This window comes from Triturus cristatus, chromosome 5_1 (assembly GCF_964204655.1).
Source record: "Triturus cristatus chromosome 5_1, aTriCri1.1, whole genome shotgun sequence".
NCBI classification, from domain to species: domain Eukaryota; kingdom Metazoa; phylum Chordata; class Amphibia; order Caudata; family Salamandridae; genus Triturus; species Triturus cristatus.
Genome location: NC_140587.1, coordinates 578,058,922 through 578,086,840, shown reverse-complemented (window position 1 = coordinate 578,086,840; position 27,919 = coordinate 578,058,922). Strand labels below are relative to the sequence as shown.

The window sequence follows — 27,919 nt, the reverse complement described above, 5'->3', positions numbered from 1 at the left end:
GCAACTCTTGGGCTCCGGCATAAGTGACACCTCCTCCACTTGTGAGATTGTCCTCATAACCCTGACCCAGTATTCCGTCATTATCGGACATTGCCATGGTGTATGAAAAAACATCCCCTCATTCCCACAGTGCCTCAAGCAATACGGATGGGAAGCTTTCCCTATTCTGCAGCGGGTGACCAGAGGGTGACTCTGGTATAATAAGTATGGTGCAATATTTTAAGCTGTGCCAACCTAAGCCTCGAGGATATGCCCACCTCCCACGGGGATGCCGCTGCGTCTTGCCAGTCGGTGTCATCAAGTTCCCAGACGTCTCTGGACCATTGAGTGCCATATTGGGGTCCAGTAAGTTGTTGACTAGCTTTCGGTAGGTGAAAGAAGTGGCTCGCCTTTGCATATGGTCTGTAAGTAATCCATCTTCTAAGGGGGTGGCTTCTGGGACTCCGTTACCTGCTGGCAGGGCGGCTTGAGCGCGTGTTTTACCGGCAGAGAACAAATTATTTCCGAGGGCGCCAGCTCATATTGTACCCGAAGACGTTCAAATGTGATTATTTCCCCTTTGCTCCACATGTCGCCTACCGTGGAGATGCCAATTGCATCCCATTGTGCAAACCCCTTACTCTTCTTGAGCCGTCCCAACCGTTTGGTATCCCATAATGGAGTAAGTTGGGTTATGACTCCCCGCCAGCCTAATTTAGCGTGTGCCTTGTGCCATAGAGTAATTGTGTGTTTTGTGGGTACAAGCAAAGAGGGGGGTCGTTTCTCGTTGCACTGCGCTGACATCATACCTTCTGCCCCTAGTTCATGTCTATCAGCTTTAAAGGCGGGGTCTGTTTGCGGGGCGTGTATCCACTGATTGATAATCTTTAAGTGTGCTGCCCAATAGTATAACTGTATATTTGGAAGCGCTATTCCCCCGTCATACCACCCTTTAACCAATCTGCCCTGTGCAATACGTGCCAGTTTGTTCCCCCACAGCAAACTGGAAACCTGTGCCTCTATCGCTTTGAAGTAGCTTGGGGGTACCAGAAATGGTGCATTCTCAAGTACGTACAAGAATCGAGGAAGCACCATCATTTTAAAAAGCGCCGCCTTTCCTAGGAGTGTCAACGGTAATGTGCCCCAATGTATCACATCTCGTTTGAGACGCACCAGAGGAGGCATGAGATTCCACTTATAGAATTCATCCGAGCTTGCAGATATGTAGATTCCCAAATATTTAAATGCGCCATCTGCAACCTGTAGTGGGCAATCCTTGGGAAGCTGAGGTGGCGGTCCCCACAATATAAATAGGACAGACTTGGACCAATTTATGGTGTACCCAGACGCCCAACCAAAAAGCTCACATATGTTGAGGAGCGCCTCGATAGAGCGACTGGGGGCGGCCATATATAATAGCACATCATCTGCGTATAGGAAGACGCTGTCCTCCCACTCCGCCGTCCATCTGAGTCCCCGAATCATCGGTTCCCATCTGATCCACGCCGCCAGCGGCTCCAGTACAAGAGCAAACAGCAGCGGTGACAGCGGGCAGCCTTGGAGTGTGCCACGTGAGAGTGGAAAGTCCCTGGAAATGTGACCATTAGCTGTCACATGTGCCACTGGGTTAGTGTACAGCAAGGGTATCCATGCACAAAATGTAGGACCAAATCCCAAATGAGTAAGCACAGCAACAAGGAAGGGCCCCTCCACCATATCGAATGCCATTCGAGCATCCAGGGAAAGGATAACTGCAGGCTCTTGCATATATGGTATGCGGGCCATCACTCCATGTAGGCGTCGTAAGTTTAATGCCGTACTTCTGCCCAGCGTGAAGCCAGACTGGTCTGGATGTATCAGCATCCCCAGGTGTGGTGTAAGTCGCAGCGCGAGGAGTTTTGCTAGAATGTTTGCCTCCGCATTGCTTAAAGATATGGGACGGTACGAAGAACACTCCTTGGGAGGCCTTCCAGGCTTTGTGATCGCAACTATAGTGACCAATTGTTGATCTAATGGGAGCTCACCGCTTTGTATGCTATCACGATACATATTTAGCAGGTGTGGGGCAATTGTTCCGGCTATTTTTTTGTATAATTCTACAGGTATACCATTAGGCCCCATTGCCTTCCCAGATTGCAGCAAACCGATCTCCAATTGCAGCTCTGCAATCGTAAGATCAGCCTCGAGTTAAAGGGCCACCTCCGGCGCGAGTTTGGGCATAGCAATATCTCTAATATAGGACTGCGCCTCCTCCATGGTCATAATGGATGGCAATGTGTAAACCTGTTGGAAATGTTGCGCTAGTGTGTGCACTATTGTACGTGCGTCGGTTACTACTCGTCCATCAAACGTACGAAGCCGTGAAATACATTTCTTCCCCCACCTCCCGCTTATCGAGCCATGCCAGGAGTTTCCCGGCCTTATCGCCGGTTTCATAAATCTTATGCTGCGTTGCTGTCATGAGGGACCTAACCACGTCTCTGAGGTATTCGCTGTGTTCTTGTTGTTTGAGGGAGAGGCGCTGTGTCGCAGCTGGGGAGGGGTTGTGGGTGCATTGGGCTTCTGCCTCACGCAAATCAAGTTCTATTTTATTTAATTCCTGTTGTTTGTCACGCTTGTGACCGGTGATAGCGGCAATGGCTTCACCTCTGAGCACGGTCTTGTAGGCTTCCCAAAGAATGGTAGGGGAGTTGACCGAGGATACATTTTCCTGAAAGTAAGTATGGGTAGTAGTGGTGATAGCCTTCTTGATTTTAGGGACTTTCAGGTACCCGGGATATATAGGGTAGATACGCTGCCATATCTTGTGGCTGCTTGTATATGTTAAGAGCACTGGGGAGTGATCCGAAATACCTCTTGGTCTAATTTCTACGGTTGCCACGTTTCTTAAACACTCAGCTGAGGTAAAGAAATAATCTATCCTAGAGAGACTATTGTGGACCCCAGAATGAAAAGTGAATGGTCGTGTGTCGGTATCTCCATGTGTTAGTGAGTCCCAGTGCCTCTATAAAGCTGCCGGTATGGGAGACACCACGTGTGCATGGCCTGGCAGGGGATTGTTCTAGGGTCTCATCAATGGTATCATTAAAGTCTCCCCCAATCAATAATTCCCCCTCCGGCAGATACTGAATTCGTTTTTTGGTGCCATAAGGACTTTGAACTTTACACTCCATCAGTTGCCACTTTACCCCTTTTGACTACACTCCTTCAGATGAGATTGCCCATTTGCTCAATAGCAAGTCCATCCCATATCTCCAGCACGTGCGTATTGGGGTGGTGTAATAGGCACTACGAGGACGAGATTACGTGGGCAACCAAGCAAGGTCCCTGAGCAGACAGCAAGGGACTGCTCTGTCCATATGCAACCAGTGTCTCGCTCTCACACACCACCCATTCAGAAATGTAGCGGAGGTGAGCAGCCCAGTAGAAGTCCTGGAGGTTGGGGCAGGCAAGCCCTCCTCGATTTCTTGGAAGTATAATAAGCGCAGTGGATATTTGGGGACGCTTCCCCTTCCATATAAGAGAGCTTCGATCTGGCTGTAGCTGTTTAATGTCCAGGATGGGGGTGGGCAGAGATTGAAAAAGGTATAGGAGTCGGGAAAAGATATTAGTTTTTATCACGTTGATGCGGCCCAACCAGGAAATATAAAGCGGGTGCCACTGCCAGAGATCCTCCAAAATTGCCCTCTGGAGACATGACCAGTTCGCTCGTGACCAGGTAGCTAAGGAATTTGTGATTGTGAGACCTAAGCACTGGATGAAGTGGGAAGTCCACTGGAAGGAGGCAAGCGTCTGTAAATGACGAAGAAGCTGTGGTGGGAGAGTAAGGTTTAATGCCTGCGATTTAGCAAAGTTGATCTTGTATCCTGAGATCCAATCGTATGAATGCAAAACTTGGACTACCAGAGGGAGGGAGGGGTTTGGCTCAGTTAGGCAAGGAGGAGGTCATCTGCATAAAGCAGGACTTTATGGTCCTGTCCCCCAAATAGCATTCCCCTGATGTCGGTAGCCTGCCACAAGTGAACATCAAGAGGTTCTAAGAGAAGGGAAAGAGGGTGCAGCCCTGCCAGATGCCCAAAGACAAGGGGAAGCAGCAGGTGAGTTGGCCATTGATGTGGATGCAAGCGGTAGGGGCCATGTAGGAGGCCATGATCCTGCTAACCATGACAGGGCCTAACCCTATCCTCCAAATGAGAGCAGCTAGAAAGGCCCAGCTCACCAGATCAAAAGCCTTTTTGGCATCTAAGGAAAGTGGGAATGGAGTGTTGCTGGACCTTCTCAACTAAATGTGAGAGACATGAAACATGGTCAGGTCCCTGCCAATGCCTTATGAAGCCCACCTGATCCAAGTCAATGACCCCTGGGAGGAGATTTTCTAGGCGGTTGGCCAGCATCTTTGTGAAGAGTTTCACGTCAGTATTCACTAGAGCGATAGGATGAGGATGAGCGTTAGGCAGTTGCCTGGTTTAGGGATCAATGTATTTCAGAATGGGACAGAGACGGCGTAAGGCCTGTGTAAACTAATTATATAAAAGTGGAAGCAGCAGGTGGTCCTGCAGCTGAGGCAAAAAAAAACCTATTTAAAAAATAAATGAATAAATAAATTTGAAAACCGGGTAACCCCCAGGGGATTTACTTTAAGAACGTTCCTGAGGGCCCGGCGGAGTTCGGCAATTGCAAAAGGCCAGGTTGCGAGCCAGGCAAGAGTCTAGTGGCTGCCAAGGACCGGTCTGGAGATATGTAGCTATTTAAGTTGCATCCTCACCCTCCGAGACGTACAAGTTCCAATAGTAAGTCCAAAAAGCCTTTTATTTATCAGCTTCCCTGATAGCCCAGCCCGAGTCCCCAAACCAAATAAAAGCAATGTGGACCCTGCGTGATGATGCCTCAGTCTTTGTGCGAGGAGGAAGCCCACTTTATCCCCACCCCACCTTCATAATATTTTTGCAGAAGAGCGAGAAGAGAGCGCTCGGTTTTATGGACCCGGTGTGCCTGAAGATGGCCTAGCAAAATGGGCAGTTTTCTCTTGGCCTGTAGCGTAGGGCATCGGTTATCAGTATGCTCTAGTGGGAAAATGTCTACTGGGAGTTTTGATTAAAATAAACGTGCCTCCCGGGACCTGGCTATAGAAATGGGGGTGATCACTCCTCGTATGGTGGCTTTAAATCCATTCCGGAGGGGGGGGGGGGGGGGGGGGGGGTAATCGTATGGAGAGAGGATTGTGAAATAATCTGTTATGGCATCATGGATAGTTGCTTTGTCAACTGGGTCTCTCAAATGTTAGGGGGAAGAGGCGCCAACGTGGGGCCATGTGTGAAAAGTTAAAGAGTGGTGTCCATATGAGCTCGACTTGTGCGTGATTCGAAATGGAAATATCAGTAATCTGCGCTGAAGAATAAGTGTTTAGTAAGTAGGAAATGACGAACAGATAGTTGATGCGTGATTAAGATAAATGCACATGCGAATAAAAGGAGTAATCTTTCGATAAAAGGAGTAATCTTTCGTGTCTGATGTAGGTAATGCCAGGCATCGACTAAGCATGCATCCCGGATCTCCTTCTTAAGAGTCCCGGACATTGCTCTCATGCCCTGTACGTATGTAGTGTTCCCATCTAGATCAGGGTCCCAAACCAGGTTGAAGTTCCCCTTGACAGGCTTTAGCTGGTCTGACAGAGTTGGATGTAGAAATGCATCCTGCGCCTGATTCGGAACATAAAGATTGAGAAGTGTCAGGGTGACTCTACCCCTCTCCACAGTCAAAGCGAGAAACCTCCCACCTGGTTAACTTAGTGAGTTTTATATAGAAGCCTCTCTTATAGAGTATAGTGACTCCCAGGGTCTTAGAGTCAGCAAATGCCCAGTGTTGGTACTTGGGTGAGCCATGCAATGACAGGCAGTGCGGAGTAGGTGGGTTTCTTGGAAACAAATAATGCCGGGGTCACATTGCGTCAGATAACAACAGACATGGCGCCGTTTGCTAGGGGAGACGAGCCATCGAACATTAAGAGAGCAATCCCCAATCGTGTGTAGTGGCCATAGGAGAGGGCAAGTACTCAGCACACCTGTCGAGAGAGATGGGACCGGCACCCAGGTGAGGGTTGGTGTAGTGAGTAACAGTCTTTGCAATAGCACGTAGACCCAGTGGGGAAGAAGAGGGGGGGGGGCGTACTGGGGGAAACAAAAAGGGCCAAAGGGGCCTAATCTTATGAACCTTTCTATTAGGGGTCATGGAGGAAGTGCCAGACCCTGTGGAGGTGTCACCCTCAACGGAGGAAAGTTCGAGCAGGGGGCAAGATGCCAGTAGTAGCGCTAAGTAAGGATACGCTCAGTAAGCTAATCCTAGAATAGGAACAAAAAATAAGTATTACAAATAGTAAACAGAAAATATGAGTCTGCGCCCTGTTAGATGAGCTGCCACCCGGGGGGGGGTCAGTAGAAAGAGATCAGTAGAAAGAATGCAAAAAGGGGAGATAGCTATATGTGAATTGTCTTTAGTCGAAGAATGAGTGCGTTCCATCTTAATGTGGAGGAGGTGTGCAATGATGTCAGCCTAAGAAATCTACTCACCCTCTCGCAATTGTGAGTAAACTTTTATCAAGTCAAACTATTTTTACCACCTACTAGTCCCATCTGGCGAGTAAACTTAGTCAAGAAAGGAATATTCAGAAAGTGAATGAGCAATAAAGATGCCATTAAATCTTGTTTTTATCTTGAAACATTTGCTGTCTGTTCAAGGGAAGAGGCCAAATGTCAGCATGTCTTAACTAAATGCTGCTTGGAAAATAAGATTTATTTCTCTCTCTCTTACTAGAGTTAGAGGTTTTTGTCAAGTGAGCTGTCTGAAGAGGTCTGTTATTTTTCTCCAACACATATCATTTGAATAAATAGCCTGTAAATTAATATTACAAATATATCAGGAATTACTGAAGCACATTTTTTTGTAATTAAGAAGTGTGATGCAAACAAAGAGTTAAGTAAGAGCAAAACAAACCAGAACACTTTACTTGGTGATGTGCAAATGACACATATTTACAGAAACTATTTCCAAACATTATTGCTTGTACACCATTTAGTTTTATCAGTAAAGCTGCATATAGTGGGAACGTTTGTGGCCATTTCAATGTAAAATCTCCTGATTACAAATGACAACGTGCTACCACTTCATGCTTTATTTATGTATTTTTTTTTTTTTAAGTGATAGTTTTTAAATATGATTTGAGAAACATTTCTACCCCCGCCCTGATGAAAATGCTGTTAATTAACTAAAAGGCAAGTCAGGGGTCATGTGTATCCTATATGTGGCTAGATTTGTATTATACATGGGAAAAAAGTTTAGTCTATTAAATCAAACATAAAGAGTTTTTTGTACAGCACACATTTGAAAGTGCTCCCATATGTGATGATGAAGAAAATGGCGGCTCAATAAATAAAATTATTTGCCCACGATCACATCATTTGAAACCAGTTTACAGTTCAAGCGCGTTACAAATAGGTTGAGTAGATTATTTAAGTCACTAGACCTGCAGGTCTAGTAAAATTTTTATGATTTTTTCGAGGCCATGTCTCGGTCATCCACTCGGTCTTACACTGCAGTGATGTCTTTACATAGTTCAGCGAGGAGAGTCTTAAAGACCGATTTCAGGGAGCCACTCTCTTGGCGAATGTCAGCAAGGAATTTCTCCAGATAGTCCTGCATGTGGGGTGGGGAGTAGATAGTTTGCAAAGTTCACACGATTTACCAGCCCCCGGGAAATAAGCTACCTTTCACTGAACAAATAATTGAGACCATTTCCGCTAATTCAAATCAGCACACCAAACATTTTTCTTGGGGACTTCAACATACATTGGAATGCTTCTAATGACACCTTACTGAAATTCGATACTATCCAACTGGAAGACATATCCCATGTGACTGGTCGGACCACGACAATCTCCTTCCTCATCCTGGAGAAGATGATGACAAAGAAGGGCCAACCATTTAAACCCAAACACTGGTCCAGAGAGTTGAGGAATATTAATCTTTCTGACTAACGTCTACTAGCAGTAACAACTTCTTACAACCTGCAATAAACATGATGAATGTGAATGATCTTATGCAATATTTAATAAAATCTATGACAGATATACTTGATACGATTGCCCTGAAGCAGTTAAAAATAATACAGATCCGACACACCAAAACCTGGTTCAACAGTAACCTTAATGAGGAATGACTCAAATTAAGACTCTTGGAAAACCTCTCCTTCCATCACACACACCTCAGGCACTTGTGGTCAACAAGAAGAGATTACAACAAACACATCAGATGATCCAAGGAAGAATACTCCAGGAAGTAATTAGACAATGCCAAAAACTGACCCAAACAACTAAATGGAATTATCAATCAACAAGTAACAAGCAAAACTAATTAACACCTGGTAAACATTTGTTCCTTGCCAAGCCGTGAGGAATTCTCCGCCTATTTCATTGAAAAAACAAAGGATTGAATCAGACCTGCTTTGCGCCTCACATGTCCAACCCCTTTTTGTCTACACTACTAAAAACAATGCGAATTCAAGGGACTTCAAAATCCTGTATGAAGACGCTTTACTCACACTATTAACTACAATCAAACCCTCCAACCACTTCAAGGATCCCCTGCCTGCCTAGCTCATCAAACAATTCAGTCCTTCCATACTCCCTCTTTGGACCACGACTGTCAATGAATCTCTCCCGATTCTTTAAAGCTAGGACAGGTCACCCCGTTCCAAAAAAAGAAAAAACTAATGCAGACTTTCCTGACCTCAACAACTACTGCCCTATCACCAACAACTCAACTCTAGCAAAGCTTTTAAAGAAATATGTACACATGCAACTTTGCAAACACATTGAATATTTTCAACTTTTTGATCCGCATCAATCTGGCTTCAGAACGGGTTATAGCATTGAAACGGCTCTAACACACATTGTTGATGATGCCCTGAGAATGTTAGACCAACTTGAACCCTATATTACTTGACCTCTCTTCAGCTTTCAACACGGTCAAACATGTTAGTATGATTGACCTGCTTGCGAATATGATGGGCTATCTGGTGCAGTCCTAAAATAGTTTGCTTCTTTACTTCATAACAGAACACAAAGAATCCAGGTCAATTAAACCATAGCTGACACTACTTCAGTTATGTTTGGAGTTCCCCAAGGATCCACACTCTCTCCCACCTTATTCAGCTTGATCATGGAACCTCTTACTGATCTTTGAACCTCTCTAACATGATCACATGAACACTGATGACACACAACTAGATTTGAAAATGACTTCCTTTGATGACATCAAACTGCTCAACTGCACCCTACAGAAAACCCAACAATGGCTTACCTGCAATCACCTCATGCTCAACACCCTCAAAATGTAATTCCTCCTGATCACACCTCAGAATCACTCTTCCCCTATAGAAGAATGACTCAAGTAACTCACTGATTTCAACTATGTCCCACACTTAAATAGATTCCACTAGATCACTAGGTAAAACGTTAGACAAACACCTGAATATGCAAGATCATATTAGTGCCACTACTAGGGGAGCTAACTACCATCTAAATATACTAAGGAAAATCAAACCTTTTTTGCCCCCGGCTGACTTTCAGTTAGCAGTCCAATCCCTGGTTATCTCCAGTCTGGATTAAGGGAGCGCTACTCTTGCTGGTTTACTCAAAGTATAGCTGGCTCCACTGACATCTACTTCAACCACATGAGCCTGGCAGCTAAGTTTTAAAGATTCAGCCACATCACACTTGATCTCAACCATCTAAAAGGGCTCCCGTTTGAAGCAAGAATCACGATAAAGATAGCTTACATCACACACAAGGCCCTTCACCATAACACACCTGTCTACCTGGACACAAAACTTGAACTTCCTGGAAGCAGCTGCTCCTTAAGAAGCTCAAACTTCCTACTGCTGATGACAAGTTAAAAAAGAAGAGGACGTACAACCGCTCCTTCTCTGGTCTAGCCCCTAGACTATGGAACTCACTACTGCCTGAAATCAGGACAAACCCTTCCTCTACCTCAGGGGTGTGGAATTCCTATAGCCCGAGGCCCAAGACATATTGTTTGGGGTCAAGGGCAACAAGTATTCATGTTTATTTTGTCCTTGGGACAAGTAGGCCCAACAACCTGCAGCACAAACCCTTTGGCTGTCAGTTTGCAATACCTTATTATGGATCAGGGAAGGGCACTGTCTGCAGTTAAGGTAATATCTGTGTCCATATGTTAATGCTGTTCAAACTTGTATTTATGGTTCATGAATTGAAAGCCTTAATATTAGGGTGAGCACACTAAGTAAATGTAAGCTCTTATTGCACTACTGACAGTGGTTCCAGTTTTAAAATGTGTTCACACGTTTTCAAAGTTTAGCAATATGCGGCTATGTATAATGTTCCCAGAATGCTCTCTGATTTCATACAAATATTTGCAGACGCTTGAAAGCAAGATTGATGATTCTTTGCTATCAAAGTAAAATGGTAATTAAAAAATGAAAGTAGGGGGAAAAAAACCATTTTGCTAAACTACTGTAAAATTTCAGGTACCATTTCTTTGCAGCATCATTCGGTAGCATGTGTTGATGCATGCTAGTATTTCCCAAAAATATTCATAATGGAAAATCAGTGTAACCAGTTTCAATAAGATTATGGGAAACGAAAATAAAAAATGCAAGTAGGTCTGAAAGTGGTGGTCAGCATTTTAGTTTTGTCAATGTGTGAATTGTTTTGGCATTGTTTTTGTAAAACTTTATTGGTGTGGGAGCTGCCGGGCTCTCACCATTATAACAAACATTGGCAAAAGCAGAAATTATTTTTGGTCTCAAAAAGTGCACACTGCCACAGTAGTTACTGGCACTGAACAAAATTATTTTGTGTGCCGATATGCTCCTTGTGAAAGATCATAATGTTGCCACTCATAGTAAAGCCAGCCGATAGAGAGAGACAGAATTTTGATAAATGCACAAGGTCATGGCCAACGCCAGACCAAATTAGGGGCCCAAATTAGGGGCTCCTGGTATATATCCTTGCATTAAGTGCAGCTATACAGCTTTCGTGAATTCCCATGATATTTACAGAAGTAAGACAAGAAATAGTACTAATAGAAAGCATTTGGGATCTGCATTTTAGCCAGAGCAAATATGCATGTGTAGATTTGCTCATATACGAATATCTGAGTGTTTGGAAGTTCACTTTCCCTACAACCAATTTTTCCCCCCCAACTCTGGAAGAAGGTTTATGTCTGCCATTGTCAGCAGTAAATTTCCAACTTTCTCAGTATGGGAAAAGATTAGAAAAGTGTTGTTGAAAACCCTTAAAACGTGCAGGTTAGTATGTTTGCACAGACTCAAAAGGGCATTCTAACCATGGAACTATTGCTTACCACTACCTTCAGCCCCAGCATGTAGATCTATGGAAATGTGGCAACATATGCGGATTGCAAGTATTTAAACAATACTATGGTATGCACCCTAGCATAATCAGAGAGGCTATATCAGAGCTCTTATATAATGAGATTGCTGCCATAATGTGTTGCCGCACTTCATGGCAGCAAAGAGACAAGTGGATTTTGTTACAGGACAACAAGATTTATGAAGCAACCTGCCTCATTGATATGTCGATATTTGATTAAATTCCACACCCCTGTCTACCTTCTTCAAAGAGGTAGTAAAAATGATTTTGATGAATAGATCCCTTCACTAGTCACCCTCAGTCATTCAGCCTAATCTTTTACTTTTAGATTCATTAAGATCACGAGCTTCCAAGTTGTTTTGAAATACTGTATCTGCATTTATTTGTGGTTTTTGCACCCTTCTCTCTCCCTCTTGTGTTTTATGTATGCCCTGACTGCCACACGTACAGCGCTCGGACACCCTGTAGGGTCATGTTCATGCTACATAAAATTCTGCAAATAAATAAAGACAGCCTTTTGAGTCAAAATTGAACATCATGTGAGGTGTTTAAAAGGGTGATCTTATAAGGCATAATAGAGAACTAATGCTTTCTTGGAGGGTATTCAAGGTTTACAAAGTGGATGGCTCCAATAAAGTGAATAGAGCTCTTCTATTTGTTAGACGGGTGATACCAGTAAAAAGAGGGTGACACCTGCCAAATGTGGTAAGAGTTTAGTGATATGCTGTGTCTTGCATGTGGCAAAAGGGTATGTGCATTATCACTTGACAGGTGATAGAAAATTGGGCAAGGGTGAAGCTTGAATTACTTCCAGTCCACAAGGCCTATCGCACACTACCACAAACATTGGATAAGTTCAACAAGTAAAAAATTTAACACCATGAGTGATATGTGCGTCATACGCAGTGTATGGAGGGTGAGGCGCAAGTTATACTTTACTAACTAAACTATAACTGGAGAATATCAATGATTATTGATTTTTTTTTCTAACAAACTCGTGTTTTAGTTTAAATATATAGACTATATATCTCGACAGAGAGAGTGACTGCGGTAAAAGAAAACAAAAATAAACTCACGTGAGCTGCCTCTACTAGCGACACAAAAGAACTACAACTATTTGCATGTAAGAACATGTCACTATACAATAAAAGAATGATTGCATTTTTTAATTATAAAAACCTATGACTTTACTTTTTCTAAAAACCAAGCTAGTGCGGGTTGATTAATTGGGATGGGGCGATGGGACAGAGCTATGACCCTGCTTTCTAAAAGTTAAACGCACACCCAGTGAACAGCATCTGAGAAGCCGCCACTTTCGCATTCTCATGCCGGCATGCTCTCATAATACCACCCTCCAGCTTGAGAGCTTGAGCCCATACTCACTCCTTAGTCCAGGGCTTGGCTGCCAAGATCTCCTGCTGCTGCTTCTTGTCGTACTTGTAGATCTCGTCGATGCTCTGCGCCTCCTGCATGTTGTTCGCCATTTCCCATGTCTTTTGGGCCACACTGCTCCCACTGCTACTGCCGGCTGCAGCCATAGCTCCACGTGGCAAGAAGAACAGAGAATATTGCAAAGTGCTGGGAGAAACGGAGAGCCACTGAACTCTAGGTCCCACAAGCCGCCATCTTTTTCCGCTGCTGTCAACAGATCGCCCGCCTCCTCCCGGAGAAACCACGCTGAGGGTGGAGAGAGTAAAGTCCTTGGCCTAGCTCCCACACAGCTGTCAGCACGAGCGCACTGCAGTCTCTCTCTCTCCACACAACATATTACTGACCGATGAAGCCAAGCTGAAAGGCTCGCGCTGGGTAAGTAGACCAAAACCCGAAGAAGGGGTAAAGTAATTTACCCCCACTCCTCAGGGCATGGAATGGTCGACTGTGACTCGCATTGGACATTTGTCACAACTAGACCAATCACAGCAGTTTGCTACGTACCCAGGCCGCGGCCATATTAGGTAGAAAAGTTTCATTTGCAAGCAGTGCAACTCGGACCTTCTAGACTATGAAACTCATTATATGAGCCCTGTACCAATTGCGAAGCACAGGAAGACACTGCTTTGAATGTTTGAAAATAAAAACAGAAAATACAATTCGCCCGCTACCGAATTTTAGGTGAAAAAGAGCTCTCGCAGCTGTGCAAAGCCTGCCTTCCCAGATGTGGAAGCCGCAGTGACTCCTCCGGGGTGCAGAGGGCGCTGTCGCCCACAGTTGCCAAGTGATTCTACTGGATACCGGCTGCAGGCGTTGGTCTCGCTGGTGCTGGTTGCCATTGGCAGTGAGAGAGGCCAGCGGAGGCGGCTGTGCAGGGCGGCACAGGAGCAGGTACAGCGCGGGTAGGTGCAACTGTGGCGCAGCGAAGGATGGTTAGCTGAGCTGACCTGAGAGACAGGACTGGGAGCGCAGCAGCAAGCGGCCTGGTTCAAAGGTCTGTTATTTGAACTAATAGAGAGGACTGTGCAGACTGCAACAGTGAGGGTTATTAACCGTCCGGCTAGCAGTGCACTCCAAGAGAAATGAGGTGCTACAGCCTACGTCTGCACTTAAGTCTGTTGAGGTGGTGTGCTAGACCTCTAAATTTGGGCTTCTGTATGTTCATCTCCATGGGTCACAACTGATCATGGCTCACTAACATGCAGTAGAAATACCAGAACCTACTTAGTGTGCTAATTCTTCGCAGCGTTCTGTCTTGTTATATTTCTTGTGTACATGTACCGTGGTGTATGTGCTCTGTTCTCTATACAGTTGTGAATATTTGCTTCCCTTTTTCTCTCTGGCTATGTTCAATGAGGCAGTAACACATCTACGGTTTGTTGTGGGTGGGTGAAGTACACACCTTCACGCACTATGTCTCAACGCATTGTTCTTTCCTGTATTGGAGGCGTGGACTGGCTTCTTTAAACTGACCAGACACTTTTGTTGCTGGTAAAGAAATAAAGGAATGTAAGGTTTGCTGTATTGTCAACTGGCTATTAGCAAATTAAGCTTGGATGAGGTGAACTTAACAACATGCAAAACAGAGATTATGATTGTTGGAAAACCTTCCATATCCTCACAATGAGCACCTAGTAAAGAGTTAATTTTATTCCCTTCCCTCCTCAAAGGGTCCAGGTCATACGAGCCTGGGTGCTATCCAAAAAAGTTATTTCAATTCCGTATGCCATTCTCCAGCATAACTTGTTGCAGAAACTGCAGCATTGGGAGAACGTGGTGGCGACAGTGTTTCTACAGCAAAACAAGTGGGGCCATGTTACTCACGAGCTATGTCTGGTGACTCGGCGGACTGCAACAGGCAGTGTTTGACCTCATGCTCATAAGTTCAAATTCCTGCGGGTTCGCATAGCCTTCCATCCATTTGAGGTCGATAACATGAGTATAATGGAGGTGCATAACAACAACATTCTTCTCATTACTATTTGAGCTATTATGTACAAATGACCCGGCAATCTATATTACTGTTTTGACAAGTTTCAAAAGGAAATACCAGGAGACATCATATTCTCTTTACTGGAGACCCAGGCCTGGAACTACCTCCCGATCAAAGTGAACGCATTAACTTTACGTCTACAGTTCCGAGACCCAAATAACCTTTTATCGGATTAAGTTTACCAAAAGAACAGTTATCATAAATCCAAGCATCTCAGCTTTTAGGTCCACTAAGTGGCGCCAAAAGGCCACTTGTTGGCTATGGTTACACATAAGAAACTCACCTTTACATACTGTAACTGTCTACTAGTTGTTTGACACCTGCTCCAGTAGTATATGTCAAATTAATAATTATGGTCTGCTTGTCAGAAGGCACAAAAAGGTTGGCTTGGTCAGATAAGAAGTTGATTACACTACATTTTAGTGTTGTATGTTGAATTATCTTCTATAGGATGGGGTAGATTGCTTGCTTGCTTGTTCTGCCTTGAAACTCAAGTACACCTCTGTGGTGAAGTCAAGGATGGCACAGACACGTTTAGTCTTTGTGTATCTGCAGAGGCGTCATTATTTAATTCTAGACTGGACTACGCCTTTTGGGGCAGGGCCAGTCTGATACCTTTATGGTTGCCATCTTCTATAATGGCACTGATGAAATTAACAGTAATGCAGTGCTGCTTTGAAGCCACAAAATAAATGGCATCCATAATTTTTACGCATCAGCTCATGCATTTTGTACATCAAAGTTAAGATCCTTTGGCAGTTGACATATGATAATCGTACATAGGGGCATAGAACTCAACTGTCATCATTTTATCTGCTCGAGTATAAATGCTCCAAGCTGAGTTTTTGTTAGGACAAAAGGCAGGCTTTCTATTAACACACATAAATAAGTACATCTTTGATTACATAAATTGAACTCCATATTTGTGCCAAAAAAGAGAGACTACGATTGAATCTGTGGCGTTCAGTCTTCTACTCAACTCTGCACTTATATTTGTTTTGTAAATGAAGCCTGATTACATGATTGTTCTGACTCCAAAAAAGGGGGAGATGGTGACAGCGTACAGATGGATCCCACATACATAAATATAATGTGGTTAGTAAAGTGTTTGCAAAGATTATCAAAAAAGAGAACAGTCTGTCTTGTTAATTATGCCTGTCTGTTCCCCATACTGACAATTCTAAGCTCAGTTTCGCTACCCCTTCAATTGACTCGCCTTTTAATCACATACAGGCAATTCATCACTGTTTTCCTTTTTGGTACCTAACAATGATGCCTCAGAATGCAGGAGAAGGGACTTTTCCCCATTGGTTTTTGCTGGTGCAACTGTTTTACACACATACACTTTAAATAGAAGTCACAGCCCTGGAGCAGAAATCAGTAGTTACTATATTTTACACGTATTTTCTGTTATGTAACATGTATAGAGAATACACCTGCTATTGCTGTGGCATCATAGCACTCAGACTTTCTCGGGCAAATACTGATGGCTCAATTCGCTGGAATGCTTTTTGGACTAAACGTACTGCCTAAATCTCATTTTGAGAGAGATTGTATTCCAGAGCAGGGTCAAGATGCTGGCGTAGTGTGATCCCAGCGTTTAAGATGCTGGAGCAACATGGCCGAGGAATTCTGTGACTTTTGCAATTTGAAACAAAGTGGGTTCTCTTAGGTAAAGCTTGTTTGCATAATTCAGGAAAGAAAGTGGAGGAGCGGTTGTTGCTAGAACTCTGTACTAAAAGTTGAATGTGTTTTCTGATTCAGAGCATATTTATTGATGATTGCCGTACAGATCCAGCTTGTTTTTCCATTAAAATAATCTGTCCATCAAAGGTTGCCTTCCTATGGGGAAAATGCTCTTGCGTCGTCATTTTTCTGATCAGGGGAACATTTGTGGATGCCAGTGTCAAGTTTGACTTTTATTTTTCATGCTACTCCACAGCACACATTCGTACGTGTGAGATTTGTTTATTATTTTGATTTCTACATGCTCGGTCACATTTGGCTGCCTGTTCTATTAAATTAAAATTATTCTCGGTGTTGTGAAAGTCCTGCTATTGACTGTAATAATAGACATTATCAAGCATCATGGGATTTAGTTTTCCTATTACATTATGGAGAACCTTTGACTTTAAACACTGGGTACAAAAGTTAGACTTAACAATTATGTGATATGCAAATTATTGTCCGAATAAGTGCAGCATCAGGTATTCCATTCTTCGGAAGAGAAATCTTCAGGGTGGTCAGTCTGCGAAAGTGTCAAGATCAGTAGATGCAACCTGTTTGTTTTGAAGGAATGGTTTGACTTATGTACCCGCACCGTGGACCAATCTGCTAGCCAATTTGTAGAGTAAATGGTATCTGCTGAAGTTCAGAAAATAGTTAAAACTTTTCTTTCTGCCTCAATTTCGTTAATATTTTGGACCATTGCGCAATTGTTGGCACTGCTTTTTACTTCAACACTAAGACCGAATGTTTGGACGAGCCAAACAAATGAATAGATGGGACATATTCTGATGCTTTTATTGTTTTTAATGACTGTTACCTAAGATCGCGCTATGTTGTTATTGAAAGTTCCCAAGCTCGTTGCTTATTGAACTACTTTTTTAATTAGAAAGTGTCTCTTACTTTTGTGGAACCACATTTATTTTGTATTTAGCAACTCAGTGAAGATTTTCGAACTAGCATCTATTTCAATAACAACGAAAGTTGGATAGTGGCATCCGTATACAAGAAGGCATTGAGACAGCAGATAAATCTCACTTTAGTTAATCTATCTCTCAGCTGCAATACTGTGCGCTGTTTAGTTTCCAGCTGTTTCTTATATTGCGATGGTTCCTGTTGCACCTGAACTAACTTGACCCTCTTAAGAACGGTTGCCAGGCAGTCTCCTATGATGTGTGGCATCTTCATTCCAAGGTTTCGTTTCAGAATTTATATCTCGCCTTGAGATCTCAGTGGTGTCTGTCACTTGTTAATCCGTATCAATATATGCCATGTGGGGCACTCGTTTACTCTCCAGGCTTTCCCCGTGTTTTTTTGTTTTGAAAAGCCACATACACCGCGTTGAAAGCATGCTTGCTCTCTAATAGTAGACTACACTCGCATAGCACATTCTTGCACAGGGCCCAGCGGGAGTCGCGCGCGGTGTTCAGGCTCCCGGGTCTGCATGGAGTTGCTTTTGTCCCGTTCAGTGGGCTTGTCTGTCTTTGGTGTCGGGCGCCGGCAGCGCCTTGTTGTATCCTGGTTGCCTGGCAACGGACGGACTCTTCGAGTGACCGACCGAGCATACAGCTCCTTACAGCCTCCACTCTCCTCCCATCACCCACTTGTGTAGCTTTCCCTTCTCAACCAAGTGCCCTAGAGAAGAGGTGCTTCGTTACTCGTGGCTTCTTTCAGTCATTGCAGAGGTTGGCACAGTTGCGCAATCGTGTTTGTGCTTTGCGTGCTTTGCGTACTGAATCGACCTTTCACAAACCCTAACCACCACCTTGCTGCCTGAAACCCATAGTAACACATGGGTTTAATTTTATTAAGTCGACACCAGAGGGGTGATGGCCGTGGGAAACATGTCGCTCTCGGCTCATGTGAGAAACTAACCTCTCAGTTTCTATCGCTCCCACCATGAGCACCGGACACTAATAAAAGAAGCAAGCATTTATTCACTGAGGCGGCATGAGGGTGCTGTGAGTTAAAAGCGTCCTAGATAAAATAGCGAAGGGAATAAACATATTTAAATGTCATATGTAGATGTATTGACATCCATAATGTGGACAGGTTAAGCATATGCTTCAGTGTTGTCAGTCTATAGTACGCTCTTCGATAGAGTGAGCAGTAGTGCACAGAGCAGTTCAGTAATTTGTATTCTAAATGTATTTGATTTCTACGCGACATGTACTTTAAAATCTGCTAGTGGTGGCTGATATTGACTCTTAAAATTGAACCCTATTCAGTCTTGCTCATCTTTCCTTCAGAACTCTTGTCTCACACTTTACTGTACAGATTCTCTGCGGCCTTTTTCTTTCTCTTAACTTGCTGCTTTTCATTCAACTACACTTTCATCTGGCCCTTTTTTCAATTCCTCTATGCTTTTTGTTTTCCCTCAATGCTCGGTTCCTCCAGGCACCTTTTTCTTCCATATACTCTTTGAATGTTGAGGCGTGCGATTCAACAGGATATCAACACCCCCATGCTCCCCGGCCCTATGCTTTTTGAATGGGTAGTTGGCCTGTTCTTTATTTGCTTTGTTTTTCTTTTATTCTTCTCTTTTTAGGTTTCGCCTGAGACAGCGCATGTGCTGTCGTTTGCAAGACATTTTGTTAGCTTAAAGGTGGCTTAGAGCCCATCCATTGCTTACAATTGGTTGGCTTAATCATCGCTTATTTCTTATTTCCATACTTTTTATGACTAGCGCATGCTGGTTTTATTTCCTTCTTGTGTGTTTGTACATCCGGGGCACAAGACAAAAGGGCTGTTTTCGTTGTCACTGTGCGTCTTCATGATATTTTTCTGAATGTTGTTATTGTTTTATGACAGGCATGTCTATCCGTTTTGGCTTTGCAAACTCCCTCCCACACTCTTTCCCTCTGTCCATGTTGCCTTTCCCTCTCTCCTTCCCACCCTCCGTCCTTGTTGCTTTTGATCCAGTTCACTCATCTCTGCCTTTGTTACTACTTCAAACACGCTACACCATTGTTGAGAAAGTTTGTTTTCGGAGTATGCATGTCACTTACATTTTTAGGTTGACCCTGGGCAGCGCATGCACTGCTCTGCGAGGCATGCTATATTCAGGTATGGACTTGACGCTCTGCCCTCTCTTCGCCCATATTTTTCATTGGCTTGCGTCATTGTCTTTTGTAAATGTTGGCTTCGGATTGCCTTTAAACCCCTCCATCGCTGTGGCTTTTAAACACCCCCCCCTCTGTATCTCCGTTTTTGTTACTGCTTCAAACACGCTAGATCATAGTTGAGAAAGTTTATATTTGGAGAACGCGTGACTTACATTTTCTGACTTTTGTTGTTTTAGTTGTTTTGCAGACATAGTATTGCTTCGTTGTTGTTCTCTCTCTCCATCCGTCCATGTTGCGTTTAACCCACTCCTTCCCTTCCACTGAGCCTCCATGTGCCTTCCCACCCACACCCTCTGTCCCTGTGACTTTTGACCCCTCTTTCCATTACCATATTTACCAGGACATACCATACTATGCAATGACGACCATACTATATACAGTGACAGACTATATGTAGGAAGCTGGCTCTGCATATACTATACCAAAGTAAGGTATAGTGTGCACAGAGTCCAGGGGGTCCCCAGTGGTATAGCAGAGGCTAAATTAGATGATCACAGCTCTATTTGTGGTAGAGTGGTCGAGCAGTTAGACTTATCAGGAGGGCGTGTTAAGCATTTATTGTATTAACTCAATCAAGGCGGATGTCACACACTCGGAGACAGAATCCAGGCCAATTAGATAAGTATAAAAAAGGTATTCTTATAGTTTATTTCTAGAACCAAGCAGGACTTTGTACAGGTTGGTAATAAGTACTTTCAAATGCACGACTGCTCAAGGAAATGCAGTTCCTGTAATTGTAACAGTTACAGGTTGATATCACTTTTCAGAATACTTGGCATTACACAGTAAATACTCTTTGATTACTATCCGATTACGTTACAATAGTGATCACTTTTCCCCATACATCAGCAGTTCTTTCTAGAACCCATATCTCATACTATGAGTTCCTGTGGGAGGAAAAATGGTTATCAAACTCAGAGATAAGTATTGGACTTACGAGGTTGAGGTTTTGAGGTTAGGATCAAGTTTCCCCAAAGTTCAAGCAGATACTATAGTTACGCCACCAGTGGCACTGGGGTGGCTGGGTGCACAGTGCAGGGGCCCAACGTTAGCCAGCGGGCTAAGAGGGGCGTTTGATTGGGGGCTGCTGGCAAGCAGGCTACTTGAGTGTGGGAGCAAAGCTCCTGAGGTTGCGGTTGGCACTGCAGGGGCCAACGACTGGCACAAGAACTGCACCTCCAGTAGCCTCAAGGTGGCCAGGTGCAGGAGGTAAAGCAGACCTCGCGGTCCCTGGGCTTCTCTGTGGAGATCGTCGGTTTCGGAAAGTTTCAGGCTCGGTTGGGAGGACTTCTTGGAGGTGACCAATGCATAAGAAGGCGACTGGTGATCTGGGAGGATGCTTGGACACCGTAGATTGGGCCACCCAAGGCTGGGAAGGCGTCGAGGGCTGAGGTGTCTTAGGCGTCGTATACCTTAGGCTGTGATCAGTCGCATTTGGTGTTAGTCGCACTGACGCGGTCGGACTTCCTGGACCTCTTCAGTCAAGGAAGCAGTTGTCTTACCACCTTTGATCGCGTTCGGGGGGACCCTTCAAGTAAAGGCTGCATGTTTAGTTTCGAAGCTTGTGGGAGATCAGGGGTCACCTGATCCCAACTTAGTTTCGCCGGGGAAACCTCTTTGGGGTATGGGGCAACTCGACCTCAGGCCGTGGCTGCTGGGTGCAGAGTGGTGCAGAATCGCGGAGTCCGGACTCTGACGGTTAGTCTTTGGTTTGAGCAAATCCGGTGCTCACGGGAGACAGTCTGTTAGTTGAGTGCAAGGCAGGTCCTCCGGTCTCTGGGGGTCTGCTGCTGCATGACATGCCAGTTTCTTCGCTGTAGGCAAGTCTTGGTTGGAACCGGCCGGTAGGGCTGGGGCCAAGTCAGTTGGAGACCTCTTTTTCTTCCTGCTTCAGCACGGCTCTTCGGTCCCTCTTTCTTCCTCGAATCTGAGGAGGCAATGTTCAGGGTCGCGGGGTGTGTAGATTGAGACTAATGGGTCCCTTTCTTGGATTGGGTACACCCCCTATTATGCTACAATCCCAAAAGAGGGGACATGAACCTCTTCCCAATTGACTGAGTCCCCTTATCTTCAAGATGGAGGGGGCTGAGATGTGTGCTTCACCTTGCTTCCCTCACCTGAGGGGTGGGATTGGCAACAATGGGCACACCTGTCTTCCTAACTTGGATTTCCCACCGATTCTCCTGCCCAAGTGGGGCTCAGAACCGGTAGGAGCCAGTTGCTGGGGGCAGAAAAAGGCAGGGACAGCGTCCAAAGGCGGCAGGCCTTTGAAGCTTCCCCTTTAGTGGGCGCAGTCCATCCTGGGGGAGGTGGCATAACACTTCTGCCCAGGATGGGCTTTGTTTTTTCGACCCATAGAGCGGAGGCCCTCTACCAAGGGGTCCAGAAAGGAATATAGCACCTTACATTGCATGCGTTTACAACACGGTCGTTACAACGACCGCGTTGTTACATTGCAGTACATTACATAGCAAGTCGTTACATGACTTGCTGTAGGGGGCGTGCTGGACTTACGAATAGTATAATTTACTATTCCAACTCCAGTGTGCACAACAGTAGGGAAGGTGTTGGAATAGTAAATTATACTATTCCTTAGGTTAGCGCGCCCCCTACAGCAAGTCAATGTAATGACTTGCGTAGTAATGTACTGCGATGTAACAACGCGGTTGTTGTAACGACCACGTTGTAATCGCATGCGTTGTAACTCATGCGATGGCGGGCAGCCATTCAGGAACCACACCAGGGCTGGCTATCTTCGCCCTCTGAGTGCAATTTACATTAACTCACACACTGGCATCAGTGTGGGTTTAATGTTCTGAGAAGTTTGCTTCCAAACTTCCCAGTTTTAAGTAAAGCCATTATGGAGCTGTGGAGTTCGTAGTGACCAACTCCCAGACCATCTATTCTTTATGGCTTTACTACACTTACAATGTCTGTGAATGATCTTAGACACTGTAAGGGTACAGGGCTCATGCCTCTGTACCCTCACCGTAGGACTAGTGCACCCTGCTAGAGGGGTGACTTATCTAGGCCATAGGCAGTGGATTGCAGGCATGGCACGCAGGGGTCCATGCTATATCGACTCTTCACTTTTCTCTGCACCCAAACACGCAGCCTCCTTGTGGTAGAGCGTGTGGGTTAAGGTGCATGGCCTCTAAGGGTGGCACAATAGGTGCGGCAGCCCTCGGAGGCCGCCTTTGGCCACAGTGCGCTTGATACCCATGGTACCTTTAACAAAGGGCTTGCCTGTGGCCAAGGATGTGCCAATTTGTGGATACAAAGGTACAATTTTGGGGAAGAACACAGGCCCTGGGAAGCTGATTGTCAGGGACCCAGGGCACATTAAGTCGGGTTGCATCAGATGTCAGGCAAAAATGGGGGGTAACCATGCAAAGAAAGGGCACTTTCCTACACTATACAATACCATGACAGGCCATACCATACCATGACAGGCCAAATCATACTGGTCAATGATAGTCCATACTATACTCTATAATGACTGGCCAAACTATACCATTCTGTACAACGAAGAGGTCATACTTTAACATACAATGACAAGCCATACCATACAATGACAGGCTATGACCTACCAAAATACCATACTATACTATCCAATGACAGACCATACCATACTGCACAATACCGGGCCATATTATATGGAGTGTACCCGTCACTTACATTTTGCTCACTTTTGTTATTTTTGTTGTATTTCAGACAAGATATTCCTTCGTGTTGCCTCTCTACCTCCTTCCTTGTTGCCTTTACCTGTTTCCTCACTCCCACTTTCCATCCGTGTCCCTTTGCACCCCACCCTCTGTTCCTGTGGCTTTTGACACCTCTCTCCATTACCATTCAATGACAAGCCATACCATACCATACAATGACATACCTTACTATACAATGCACACCAGCTGTGCTCTTGTACAACATGGCAAAAATGCATTACTAAAGCCAATATATCTTGTGTAGGCTAGCCCTATTGGCTTTGCTAATGCTTAATCCTGTTGGAGCTGTACTGGCATCCTATGCCTTGTCCCTGCGTTTTGCTAGCTCTTCTTGATTTTTTGGGTAACTTTGGTTTGGTCTCATAAATTTCTAGGTTTTAGTTTACATGAGCAGAGACTGGACCCTTTCGTTCACAGCTAAAGTCTTCAAACTTGTGACAAGCTCTGCCTTTTCTGTTTCACATATAGTGGTTTTTGTCTGAACATGGCATTGGCACCATTTCCCCCTTATCGTTGTGACCTTGATTTGTTTGATTCTGCGATGATAAACAAGCTTGTCATTTTCCACACTGCCTGGTCCAAGCTCTTTGCCTGTTCTAGTATCCAGTGTATGGGGAAACACACACTTCCTTGACATCATTTAGGCTTTTCACCTCTTGCTGAACTGCGTTTGGACATGGAACCCCTGATTCTGTGTTTATATTTTTCTTTTCCCATGTTATTTTTCATAACATTATTTCTTGGAGTTTCCTCAACTGTTGACCCTTCCATGCCAGGCAAATACCAGATTTGCATCCAAGTAGGAAGTGAAAAGTTTCATTTTTTGGTTTAAATGCACTGACTTTACTGAGTGAGGTCACCTATTTGGGCAAGATTCATTTTCAAAAAAGAGACACCAACAAACCTTCTGTATACAGATGGGTCTTTCCTTTTTGCTGGTGTTCCTTGAGTTCTTTGCTTTTGTTTCTTAAACTTTTTTTAATTGGCATTTGAATAACGGTGATATTGATTATATATATATTCACTGAAAAAACCATAGGTTTCACACACGTTATAGTTAGCTGGAAATTTCACTCGTACAAAACCATTGAAATTCCACCGTTATAGTTAGTTCAGCTAACTATAACTCGCACGACCGCAATCCACTGCTGATGATGTCACATATTACATCACTCATGACATGGTCAGTGACATCACTGATGAAATCACTGATGACATCTCAAATGACATCACTGATGACATCACTGATGACGTCATCCATGTGAGTATGTGTTTCTGAACAGTTTTAATATGTTTAATATATATAGGGAAAGGCCTGTTGAAAAATAGGTGGGTGTACAAGTGTGTGAATGGATGATTTTCTAGGTGCGTAACTGATTCTATAAGTGAGTCATTAAATGTATCTTACTGCAGACTAGTGACTAAACTGTGTGAATGTCTTGTGTTGGTGTATAAGTGGCTGCATGGTTTTGTGAATAGCTATATGAGTGTCTGTATGGGTTATTGATTGATTGTCTGAGTATCTGTATGGGTGCCTGAGTGTTAGTGTGGGTAGGGTGTGTGTGACTCTGTGACTAGATGTGTGAGTGGGTGATTCAGTGGGTGCATGATTTTAAGAGTGCATCTGTGATGCACTGTATGGTTGGGTGAGTGTATGTATGGGGGTGTTAGTGATTGACTGTATATCTCAGTTGTACATGTGTCAGTAACTACATATGTGAAACGCAGTGTATATGTGTGTAAGAGTATATAACTACCTATATGTGAGAGTGTGTGATTTTGGGAGTGGCAGTATGCGCCATAGTGCAAGGATATCTGTGTCATGTGCTGTTTGTTTTTTCTGCATGAAGACACAGAATTTGTTAGTATTTTTATGAGTAAGTGAACTTGAGTGTTTTTAACTGTATAGGTGAATAAATTTAACTGTGATTAATTATTTGCATGACTGACTAGATGTGTCAGTATCTCAATGGATGATTGGCGGTGTGTGAGTGTCTATATAGGGGTATAAATGCACAGAATGACTAGGTATGAGTGACTGTAGAGGTGAGTGAGTGAACATGTATATAGACCTAAAAGTCAATGAGTGTGTGAGTAGTTATTGGCATTGGAGCATCTATGGTTGTCAAAATGGCCGTCTGTAATTTTGAGTCGGTGTATCAAAGGTTATATTAGGGTGTGAGAAGATGCACTAATTTATCACATGGATGACGTCATCAGTGATGTCATTTGAGATGTCATCAGTGATGTCACTGACCATGTCATGAGTGATGTAATATGTGACGTCATCAGCAGTGGATTGCGGTCGCGGGAGTTATAATTAGCTGAACTAACTATAACGGTGGAATTTCAATGGTTTTGTACGAGTGAAATTTCCAGCTAACTATAACGTGTGTGAAACCTATGGTTTTTTCAGTGAATTTGCAAGGTTTTTTAAATGCTAATTCCTAACTATAACGTGTGTGAAACCTATGGTTTTTTCAGTGAATTTCAAAGGTTTTTTTAATGCTAATTTATGAATGTTTTATTATATTTTTTATATATTTCTTTTACAAAAAGTTACCTATGTATATAGTTATACATTACCTGTAACCTTTAATTTGGAATGGCTCAGCTTTTAAAAAAAAAAAATTTGGATAAATTTGAACAGCATAGTTAATATCTTCTATTAACTTCTAAACACTTTAATTCTTTCTTTATTATTTTTTTTAAAGGATTTTTACCGTGCGCGCTCGGTGCGCGCACGGTGATTGCTACGTCATCGTACGCGCTTGTTGCTGTGCGCGTACGTACGTTCTCCACGTACGCATTCGTGCGCTCACCGTGCGCTACATTTGCGCATGCGCGCGTGCTTCGTACGCGCTTGGTGCGCGCACTACGTACGCATGCGTAGGTTCTCCACGTATGCATGCGTACGTCGTGCGTGCTCCGCGTGCTACGTTCGCGGAATTCGCACATGCGCGCGTGCTTCTTACGCGCTCGGAGCGCGCACTATGTGCGCATGCGTACGTCGTGCGTGCTCCGCTCGCTACGTTCGCAGATGCGCGCGTACTACGCGCGCTAAGTTTGCGCATGCGTGGTTCCTTCGCGCATGCGCACGTGCTACGCGCACTAAGTTCGCGCATGCGCGTGTGTCACGTTCGCGTACGCGCACGTGCTCCACGCATGCGCTTGTGCTCCGTGCATGCGCTTGTGCTCCGCGCATGCGCCGTGCGCGCACGGCAAGTCATGTAATTAAGAAAGAACACTTTTCATTGGTTCATAGTACTTTCACTTTCAGATTCTGCCAATAACACACCCAGGCAAGTCATGTGATTAGGAAACCACACTTTTCATTGGTTCATAGTACTTTCAGTTCCAGATTCTTCCAATACCACACCCACTCCCCTCATTATTACTTCTGATTCCCTGGGAGAAGGAGCTGATCTGTTTTTGTGATACAATGGCAGAGCAGCAGCCATCTTCTAGTAGTGATCAGGAGACTCTTGTGCCACAGAGGCAGAGGAAGCAGAAAGAGTCTTTCATATGGCAGTTTTTCACTTTTCCTGAGGGGCAGAAGAACGTAAATGCTCCCAAAGTCACCTGCATTATTTGTAAACGGACCTTATCACGTGGAAATGCTAATAAGAAATACTCTTTTAGTATTCACACGATGTTAAGGCACGTTGAAGGAGTACATCGTGTGGCTTTTGCTCGAGCTGCTAGTGAAAACTCTCCAACAGCTCAGCCGAGCACATCCGCAGCAGCTCAGCCGAGCACTTCATCTGCGGTGGCGCCTTCACCTACTTCTTTACCTCTGGATATACGCCCTGCTTTTCGGAGGCTGTATACACGGTGCATTGACTGTCATGCTCTTATTTCTCTTGGTGAAACCAGTATTGATCTCAGTGCGAGGAAGATAGAGCAGCACTCATGCACCCGGCCATAGTTTTTTTCATTTTTTAGTTTTTCTGTTCCTCTGTCCCTACATTAACACAAGGGCTCTTTTTAGAGCCACCTAAAATCTAAACACAAAAACTTGTTTTTAAAAACTATTTTTTTTTTTTTTTTTTTTTTTTAAATTAATCGTTTTTCTCACCCTTTGTGATCCTTCAGGGACTCCCTGACAAAGACTAGGGGGTCAGGAAGTCTCTACCCTGCCCCCTTTCTATGTTCTCCACCTTTGTTTTAATTTGAAACACATTTCTATTGCTTGCAAATGTCAACCCTTTCCAAATGATTCCTACTTCTAACATGACTTCTACCTGCTAGCATAGCAACAGATCATGAAATACTGGTGTGACCAGAGAGGTCAGAACTTCAGCACACAATGGGGCAGATTTACAAGCCCCTTGCGCTACTTTTGCGTCACTTTCAACATGGCTCAAGGGGCTTGTAAATCTGCCCCAATATTTCTAATCCAAAGAGCAAGAGTGTTTAACTTTTCAAACTAACATCAAATCCAAAGTAATGTTCAGTACCCTAAAACTCTCCAAAAAGATAACGGGTCGTTTTAGAGCCAACCACCATCAA

General features: G+C 44.1%; 2 protein-coding genes across 6 annotated transcripts in view; one reads left to right on the top strand and one right to left on the bottom strand.

Annotated features, from left to right (window-relative positions):
- COPS5 (COP9 signalosome subunit 5) overlaps positions 1-13,396 on the bottom strand; it is a 302,319-nt gene extending 288,923 nt beyond the window's left edge. Inside the window, exon 1 of the mRNA XM_085605500.1 lies at positions 12,792-13,396. Within this exon, the coding sequence (XP_085461626.1) occupies positions 12,792-12,946 (155 nt within the window). The 5' untranslated portion in view covers positions 12,947-13,396. The remainder of the gene's footprint in view (positions 1-12,791) is intronic.
- A 237-nt stretch (positions 13,397-13,633) lies between these two features.
- CSPP1 (centrosome and spindle pole associated protein 1) overlaps positions 13,634-27,919 on the top strand; it is a 1,290,317-nt gene continuing 1,276,031 nt past the window's right edge. For 4 of the 5 annotated variants that reach the window (XM_085605499.1, XM_085605497.1, XM_085605498.1 and 1 more), the window contains exon 1: positions 13,634-13,741. The gene's annotated coding sequence lies outside the window, so the exon portion shown is untranslated. Of the gene's footprint in view, positions 13,834-27,919 lie in introns of all 5 variants that reach the window. The other variant, XM_085605494.1, reaches the window with a different exon arrangement.